Consider the following 9460-nt stretch of genomic DNA (forward strand, 5'->3'; position numbering starts at 1 on the left):
CGATGGCCTTATAGGCCCCTTCCAACTCTACGATTCTGTGATCCGCATCAGCACTCTTCAAGGACTTGAAAGGTTGTCACACAGAGGGCCAGGATCTCGTCTCGATCATCCCAGAGTGCAGGACACAGAATAATGGGCTCAAGTTACTGGAAATTTGCAAAAGGAGGGGGGAAGTATTGCCAAGTATTGCCAGAGAGAAAAAAGAATTGAAAATATTTTTATTACTCTTTAGAAAATAAAAGAGAACAGAACCTGTCTTCCACTTAGTTGGTCTCGTAACCCTCCCTCTCAGCTTTCGAGGTATCAAAGAAGAACATCCCAACAATTTGCAGGGTGAAGTTCTGGATGTTCTCCAGGCAACAGGAAGTGGCTAGCGACAGGCAGGCATGGAGGTATGTCCTGCTTTGAGAAAATTAAAACTAGAATTCTGCATCCAAATTACGCTCCAGGAAAAGCTGCATCCCACACCCCATACAACTTATACTAAATGGTTAGATTTGCATAAATTTCTCCTTTTTTAAAAATATTTCCTTTCATTTAATTTGCATGCGCTAATCCTGGGGAACTGTCACTCTACCTTTGAAATCTAGAGATGGTTCTGGAGATCAAAGCAGCTGCTGCTACTGCAGAATAACTTGCAGCATTGCAGATACAGGGGTGGATTTTGATTGGGAGTGGAAGCTTTGCATGCAGACCTTCCTGGGTTCGATCCAAATTACAAGCTCCCAGAGAGCAGGACTTGGAAATCCCTCTCTCTGCCCCAAACCCTGGAAGAGCCGGTAGCCGGTAGCCATCAAGTAGGCAAAGCGTGGCTAGTTGAACCAATGGAATTGACAAGGTAATTTCATACATCCTACTTGCAATAGGTCAAACTCTGTGTGTTTTAGTGGAAGTTTTTCCACCACTTCAGGGACATCATTCAGGCTGAAGTACGAACCCACTGAAACTTCAGCTCACTCCAAACACAGGGCCGACCAGACAGCCTATCTTGCAGTTCACAAGAAGCCAAGCACAGCTTACCAGAGCTGCTAAAACCCTGATTTGCCCAGAAGATCCAGGTCATGAGCTGCCGTTCCAACTACACCACCCACCCATACTGCTAAAGTTAACTTAGACCTGCAGAGGATTAAAGAATTAAGGTCATGGCAAGTCTTGATCTCTCCAGCCTAAGTAAGTGCAAGGTCTGAACTTGTCGTTTCTGCAGACTTAATCGATGGGGAGAACGTGACTTTTCAAGGATGTTTTCCAGCTCCTACAGCTGCAGTTGGAAACAAACACTAGAAGAGCCCTGATGCTGGATCAGGCCAAGGGTCCATCTAGTCCAGCATTCTGTTCGCACAGGGGCCAACCAGTTGCCGGCCTTTAAGGTGCCACAAAACTCTTTTGGTTTAGGGAAATTGAAACCTCTTCAAAAGAACTTTGGTGGCATCTAAACAGAGAACAAAATGCAAACAAAACAAAACCAGAACCGAGAGCAATGGAGAGGATAAAGCCCTAATGCCCTGGCCCAGAAGAAGCCTCTCTGGAAGGCTACCCGGTAGAAACCCTTTGCCCGAGACCACTGTGTAAGCAGAGGCGGATCTGAGGGAGGGGAAACACTGGTTCACCATTTCCCAGGCATCAGGAGTCCTTTGCCAGGAACCCCAAAGGATCAGGTTTCCAGTTGGTGTTTATGTACCGCACAACAAAAGCAAGTATTTTTAAAAAAAGAAGGCAGGGTCTACCGTCTGGCCTGCACGCATGCCATGAAATATGGTCTTGGCCATAGAATTCTGCATCCTAGGAACCTCACGTTTTTGTTTGTTTTTAAATCATGTTTCTAGTCCTTATGGTTGCAAAAATATCTGTCTCTCGGGGTGGGGACTGGTGAAATCTCAAAGTCCAGAATAATCTGCTGAATAAGCTCTACAAAGACCAGGGACAAAAGCTTCAGTTCCTTGCGTAAGTTCCAGCCCTCGCCCCTCCGCAGGATCAATTATGCAAAGAATATATTTTTAAAATGTAGCATTATGGGAAATGGGAGAAATTATGCAAACTAATACATAGAAAGATGCAGATTCCAGCTTTTCATAGTATGGAATGTTTTTTTGTTTTTTCCTTTCTTTTCTTTTTTAAAGTACACTCAGCCCATTCAGATGGCCTCGTTTTCTTCACCAAGAAGCATTTTAATGGATATTCAAGAGCGCATGATCAAATAATTAATTAGGGGGGAAATTCCATAGAGTAAAGAGAAATAAAAGTGGCTTGACTCTGGAATTTTAGCGTTTTGAATTCACAAAACCTAAACCCACTCGGTGTTTACACGGTTACATTTTAATACGGTCCTCAGTCTTCATGCTAACTTGTACTAAATTGTGACTGGTCTCCAAATAGGTGCAACTTTACAAAAACGGCTATTGCAAGCCTTGGCCGTGACTTCTAAGTGTCTTAATTTCCCTTTCTAATTGTAACTAGAGCACTAGAGTCAGAAAACAGTAAACTTCTCTTTGGTATAACATGAATACAAGTGTTTACACTATCGAATCTCAAAGGGGGGTGTCTCTCTCTCTCTCTCCCAGCCATGTAGATCCTGCTAACGAAATATTGCCAAAATAGCTCAGTTATTCTCAACTACAAAAATGTGCAAAGTCAGAGACTCTTCTCCTCTTGCACTTTGTACAAACACTTTTTGAACTCTAAAATTAAAACGCACAAAATAAAGATGTGGGTGTGGGGAGAGGAAGAGTCATTCTCAAAAAATGTGGAACAAGAAGGAGGTGACGAGGGCCAGATTGGGGCCTGGCCAGACAAGGGCCTCTCAAGCAAGGAAACACCGTCAAGGTGGAAATGGAAAAATAATAATAATAGGAGGACAACATTGCACTGAGACACAAAGCTTGCTTTTTTTCATTCGTTCGTGAGGTGTAGCACAAGCCTGGTTTTGCGTCATTTAGAAAAAGGGTTGAGTGTTTCCTGAAAAACCTCTCTTCTGCTGAAGGGAATTTTCTGTGCCTACATTGCTGATCTCAACGGCGAGCAGCATTCGTTCGGGAAGGTCAAAAAAGTTCATGCATTTTTAAGACAGAAACAGAGGGCTTTGTCGCTGCCACCCCGCCGCTACCCTGTCTAGCCTTGTGAGAACGCTGCGCCCCCAAAGGACTTATGGGATCAGGCCCAGAGCTTAAACCTGTGCTGCGTTTGCCCTTTGGAGAACGACAAAAAAGAAGATCAGGAAGTCTGGTTTTTTTTTAAAAAAAGAAAGTTTTGCCCGAGAGCTTCCATCCACCACCACCCCCTTTTGCGAGGAGCGGGTGGGCAGAGGGTCGTTACTCAAAGTGCAAGCTTGTTTTTGGACGAAACCTGTTGCGGTCCATGCCAGCCCATCGGACCTGCAAGAGGCAGAGTGACCCCCCCCCTATTATTTTAAATCAGCCTTATTTGAGAATTCAGTGCAGCCTCCATAACACGGGTCTCCTCTTGCATCAAGAGAGAGATTCTATTTTTAACTAAGGAGAAACGGAGTTCTGCCTAGCCCTTCACAAACCTCCACAGATTTCACCGCTAAGTATTAAAACGGACCGCTACTGTACCAGCGCGGCCCGTAACGCCCACGACTCTGCAGTCCGGCCCAGATGGCACCCGGAGCCACGGACTCCCCTGTTGTGCTCAAGCCAGTGCCAGGGCCTCACAGTTCCGCTTTAATCCCTCTGATGAACGGCAGACCCGTGGGCACCCTCTTCTTGTATGCCAGGTACTCTTCCCCAAAGAAATGGATCAACGTCATCTCCTCTTCTTCGACCCTCTCTCGAAAAAAACGCCAGGAGGCCAGGGTGTAGCCCACCAGGCAGACTGGATTACACAGTAATATCTGGAAGAAGCAGGGCAGGAAGACGGCTTGATTAATACGCGGCTGAAATGCCTTCTCCCACGGCTCAATTGCCGGCCATAAAGGGCTTCAAGCTAAAATATGCTGGAATTTTGGGCTCTGTTGCCTTTTGCCCTGAGCACCGCTGGAATGTGTCCCTGGCAAACCTCTCCAAAATGAAATTTGGCCCTGAAGCCAAAAGAGGTTCTGCAGCAGAGTTGGGTAGATGGCGTTTGTGTGCGTTATGTTATAAGCTACCACACCTTTATCTCAGGATCTCATAGCAATTAAGATTAGCCCCTCCCCCTCCCCCCCCCGGCAAAAGGAGCCCCAATATTAACAAATGCTGACATAGATTCCACAGTACCTGGGTCCCAATACTCCAGTAAAACCATCCCACGTACGACGGATGACGGAACCACCCGTACACTCCTCTCGTCACCAGGGTGTGCGTCTCTGACTTCTCATTCTGCACGATGTGGTTGAAGTTGGAGCCAGCGGTGAGCATGGCTGCTTTCCTCAGGCAGTCTCCAAACACCACCATCAGCAGCCCTGTGGAACTCAGCCAAGTGATCTGCTTCATCTCTACAAATGGAGAGTAGGTTAAAGCACGCCTCGCACCTTGCTTCATTTTAACACTCCTGACCACTTTGCGGGGAGAAACTACGCCACTTCCACACATGCCTCACTGCATGCGTTCCTGGCATCCCCGTTAGAATGACAGGATATTCCTTTTTTTTCCCTCGAGGGCAAAGACTTCGAGGAGAGCTACTGACCTGGGAAAATGAATTTTTCCACCGTAAACTCCACCCAGGAAGAGAGTGCAGCCATGTTGTATTCAAAACTGTGGTTGAGCAGGAAGGAGTCCAAGGACAGGCTCCGCGGGTTGTTAACGGCTGTCACCAAGTATTCCGAATAATGGAAGAGAGACAAGGAGCACATATACCTGCAAAGAGGTGAACCAAGAACTGAGGCCGTTTCTACACCTGCCTTTTGTCCTGGGATTTATTTATTTATTTAATTTATTGCACTTAAATACTGCTCCCATAGCCAGGGCTATCTGGGCGGTTTACAGAAATTCTACATTTAAGATAAAAACAAGTATACGAAATTTAAAATTCTAAAACACAGAACATACACACATAAAGCATTAAAAACCCTTAAAAAACTAAACATGTGGATGATTAAGATGTGCTACCATTTGCCTGGGCAACGAGGAAAGTCTTAACCTGGCGCCGGAAAGATAGCAGCGTTGGTGCCAGGCAAGCCTCGTCAGGGAGATTGTTCCATAGTCTGGAGGCCACCACCAAAAAGGCCCTGTCCCTCGTTGCCACACTCCGAGCCTCTCTCGGAGTAGGCACCCGGAGGAGGACCTTAGATGTTGAACGTAGTGACCGGGTATATTCACGTCGAGAGAGGCGTTCCATCAGGTATTGTGGTCCCAAGCCATATAAGGTTTTATAGGTCAAAACCAGCACCTTGAATTGGGCTCAGAAACATACAGGCAGCCAGTGCAAGCGGACCAGAGCAGGTGTTATATGGTTGAACCTTCTGGTTCCCGAAATCAATCTGGCCGCTGCATTTTGCACGAGCTGCAGCTTCTGAACCGTCTTCAAAGGCAGCCCTATGTAGAGTGCATTGCAGTAATCTAACTTGGAGGTTACCAGAGCATGGACAACTGAAGCCAGGTTATCCCTGTCCAGATAGGGGCGTAGCTGGGCCACCAACCGGAGTTTGTAGAAGGCACTCCGTGCCACTGAGGTCACCTGAGCCTCAAGTGACAATGATGGATGTAAAAGAACCCCCAAGCTACGAACCTGCTCCTGGGATCATCCCTGTACATCCAAATGACACACAGGGGATCCTGGGATCAGGCAGGGACAACCCCTCCATTTTCCTGGGATAATACTTAGGTGTAGAAAGGGCCTAGGTCAAACCTTCTAGTTACAACATGCCGTGTTCTTGCAGTAGACTTAGGGCATAATCCTCTGCATGTTTAGACAGAAAAAAGTCCTACACCCCCCTGCATGTTCCAACCAGGCATGCTGGCTGGGGAATGCTGGGAACTGTAGGACTTTTTCTGTCTAAACATGCAGAGGATTATGCCTTTACCTGCTCACTGGAGCTTCAGTCTTAGATCCTTGCAGGGTTGTTGTTGTTGTTGTTTTAAAAAAAGCCTATTACCAAAGCAGATGAAAGGCCAAGTAGGAAACACTGGTAAATCTCTGGGTGATTGTGGCGTCCTAAAGACCGGCAGACACTTTCAGTGACTAGAGACCACTTCATAGATGGCAGGTAACACTTGTCGGAGGGCGGTAGAAAGAGGGGCGCCCCATGGGAAAGGAATGCACCATCTCTGAGCATTGCATGGAGGTTGAAACATTTAAGGCTGGATCCAAATTTAGGTGCATGCAACTGGGCCAGCAGAGCGGGAACAGGGCCCTTCCATGGAGCGAGCCCTGAAATTCATGAATGGCAGATCCTAGATCCAACTCATGACGTCCAAACGCTACAAGCAGAGAGACCATTCAGAGCAGCAGTTCAGGGTGATTACAGAATCATCCCAGCACGGCTTCGCAAGGGTTTCCGACTCCCAAATGCTTAACTGTAGGAACAACAAAAAATACCTCCCCTCCTCCACCCCCATATGCAGACATAAAATTAGGCTGCTGAAGTGAAGAAACCTTGGAGGAGAGCATGTGTGGGTTTTCGCGAGAAAACGCTGAGCTCAGTTCTGAGACTGAAAACAAACTCTCGGGCTGAGAATGTGATCAGAGGCACTTTGTTCCTTAATTCAAAGCGTGGGTCTTTTGCACTTGGCTCCGGCTGGGTCAGAAAGCAAGCCAGAGGCTAGGCGCGCAGTCTGTCCCAGAGTGCCTCAGACCTACACCTCAGGAGTGAGCCCTTCTGCGCATCCTACGTGGCCACCCAGGACCAAAGCTGCACTGCTAAGCATAGTACCCGGGGAAGCGGATCTCCCTGAACAAGAGAAGACTTATTTCCAAATAAACATGCATCAGATCATGCTGCATAAAGCTCAGCCAATCTAGTCCCGGGGGAGGAGATGGCCAGCAAGAGAACCAACTGCTAGGCCTATTTTTAAACGTTTATGTCACTACTGTACAAAGAGGTGGAAGTGTGTGTAGAGCCCATGTTGGCCCCAGGTCATAAACAGCGTCCAGGAACAAAGGGAAAACCGTGTCCACCAAAACTCACACACACACCCTTTTTATTGTCATTATTATTTGGCAGCTTATACTAAGAAGTGCCGCACTCTTACCAGCCGAAATGCTTCCACGTAGATTGTCCGAAGCTGAGCAGCAGTCCACACCCGAAAGCAAAGCCCAAGAAGCAGGCCCGGATGGCGATCTGAGAGGCAAAGAAGCACCGTCAGGGGCTCGGCCGCCCAGAGGCATCCCTCCCCACCAGCCACTGGGACCGAAGCGGAATCCCCCAAACAGCGTTTGGCAGGCGCCTCTCGCCCTATAAGCGCGCCGTGGAAAGGGCCACGAATGGGCAGCTCCTCGCTGGGAAGGGGTCTAGTCCGAGCGCCAACCCAGAACGAAAGGCAAGAAGGATGCTGGGGTGGGAGGCCAGCTGCCCTCAATCATCTGACCGGGGCTCTAGAGCTTATTGCTGAGAAGGAAGCGGTAGGCAGGGTGCTGATTGATAGGGCCTTTGAGCCCTATAATAGGGCTTTGAGGGTGGATTCCTGCCTTGAGCAGGGGGTTGGACTCCATGGCCTTGCAGGCCCCTTCCAACACTACTTTTCTATGATTTCTATGAGCGGGACCTGGCTTGGTACAGAGCAGGAGCTTAGCAGTGTTGGCTCTAGCCTCTGACTGGCTGCCAGGTGAGCTAAGAAAGAGGCAAGGGGCTCGTTAGCCAATGACCAGGATGGCAGGGAATGATGGGAATTGCAGTCCAACACATCTGGAGGGAATCGGGTTGGGTTACGCCACGAATCTTCTGAGCGGTGAAGGCGGGCAAAGGGAAAAGCACTCTGCGCTTGCTCAGAGGGACGTCTCCACCCCACGGGTCACGCATGAGTCCCAGCAGGAGAAGCAGCACCTGTTTTGCTCCCCAAATGCCCTCCCCATCGGCCCAGCATGGAGAAGGTGCCCAGGGCGGGCCACGCCCCACACGTGGCACGCTTCCCAGGTGTTTCTGGACTTCAGCTCCCAGCAGTCCTGATCGCTGGCCCTGCTGGCAAGAGCTGCTGGGAACTGAAGTCCACAACACCTGGACATTTCTGTGAACCGCCCAGAGAGCTCCGGCTATTGGGCGGCATAGAAATGTAATAAATAAATAAATAAATAAACAAACAAACACCTGCAAATCTCTCTTCTCCCCTCTAAATCAGACCATCGCGCCCAGGGCCTGAAGCAGCAGGCCCAAATCTGGGTCCTTCCAGGTGTCCTGGGACTACGAGCCCCATAACCCCCAGCTGGGGGACGGTGGTCACTGTAGTTGGACTACGAGCCCCATAACCCCCAGCTGGGGGACGGTGGTCACTGTAGTTGGACTACGAGCCCCATACCCTCCAGCTGGGGGATGGTGGTCACTGTAGTTGGACTACGAGCCCCATAACCCCCAGCTGGGGGACGGTGGTCACTGTAGTTGGACTACGAGCCCCATAACCCCCAGCTGGGGGATGGTGGTCACTGTAGTTGGTCTACAAGGCCCATAACCCCCAGCTGGGGGACGGTGGTCACTGTAGTTGGACTACGAGCCCCATACCCTCCAGCTGGGGGATGGTGGTCACTGTAGTTGGGGAGCCTGCAACCACACTGAAGGAGACCTTTACCTCCTGCCTTCCCCCCTCCAGAGGGCTGGGACTGCAACACCCATCATCCCCAAGCACTGCCAGGCGGGGCTGGTGAGAGCTGCAGTGCTGTATCTCTGGGTGGGGGGGGCGACAGGTGGGGGCAGAGCAGGGCAGGGCAGGGCCCTGCAGCGGCCCCGCCCACCCGGCGAAGCCCCGCCCCTTCGGCGAGGGAGGCGGGGCGCCAGCTGGCCCCGCCCCGGGGAGCCCCGCCCCCTGGAGCCCCCCTCACCTGGTACATGCCCCCCGGCGAGCGCCCCCAGGCCAGCAGGAGGGCGGCGTTGATGCCGGCGACGTGGAGGGCGAGCGCGGCGCGGCCCTGGAAGCCCGGCCCGGCCAGCAGCGCCGGCGGAGGCGCCGAGAGCAGCAGCGGCACGGCGGCCACGGAGCCGCCCAGCACGAAGGCCGTCAGGCTGGTGCGCGCCTCGGGGCCGCGCCTGGCCCTCGCGCCGCCGCCGCCGCCGCCCGCCTTCCCCTCAGCGCCCGCCATGACGGAGCGCAGGCCGCAGGCAGGCAGCCAGGCCGGCTCGCCTGCTCTCGCGAGAGCCGCCCTCCAAGTCTCGCGAGAGCAGGCCCGGCGGCCATAGAGCGCCCCGCCCGGCGCCCAGGCCTCGCGAGACTCTGCGCAAACCCCGGAGAAAAGAAAAGCGGAGAGGGGCCACGTGGAGGCGGCTTCCGGCTCCAACCAAGACGCGGAGCGGGGGACCGGAGCGGGGCGGCGGGAGGGGAGCTGCTACGACAGCCCTGCAGTGCAGGACACGGCGGGGCTGTTAGCTGATACCGTTGTTTTT

The 9460-nt window shown here is 51.3% G+C and overlaps 1 protein-coding gene across 1 annotated transcript; it reads right to left on the bottom strand.

Annotated features, from left to right (window-relative positions):
• Positions 1 to 200: 200 nt before the first annotated feature.
• Positions 201 to 9195, bottom strand: ICMT (isoprenylcysteine carboxyl methyltransferase). Its single transcript, XM_063145093.1, has 5 exons — positions 8902 to 9195; positions 7125 to 7213; positions 4621 to 4790; positions 4212 to 4429; positions 201 to 3847 (listed from the first exon to the last, which is right to left on the bottom strand). The coding sequence occupies exons 1-5, from the start codon at positions 9157 to 9159 to the stop codon at positions 3665 to 3667; spliced, it is 918 nt and encodes a 305-aa protein (XP_063001163.1). The 5' UTR covers positions 9160 to 9195; the 3' UTR covers positions 201 to 3664.
• Positions 9196 to 9460: the final 265 nt, after the last annotated feature.

Source organism: Elgaria multicarinata, chromosome 20 (genome assembly GCF_023053635.1).
Source record: "Elgaria multicarinata webbii isolate HBS135686 ecotype San Diego chromosome 20, rElgMul1.1.pri, whole genome shotgun sequence".
NCBI lineage: Eukaryota > Metazoa > Chordata > Lepidosauria > Squamata > Anguidae > Elgaria > Elgaria multicarinata.

Coding starts and splice junctions, on each gene's coding strand:
- ICMT (XM_063145093.1), bottom strand. CDS start 9,159: ATGGCGGGCGCTGAGGGGAAGGCGGGCGGCGGCGGCGGCGGCGCGAGG. Junction 4,430..4,620: donor GGAAAAATTCATTTTCCCAG/GTCAGTAGCTCT, acceptor CTCCATTTGTAG/AGATGAAGCAGATCACTTGG. Junction 3,848..4,211: donor ACTGGAGTATTGGGACCCAG/GTACTGTGGAAT, acceptor TGCTTCTTCCAG/ATATTACTGTGTAATCCAGT.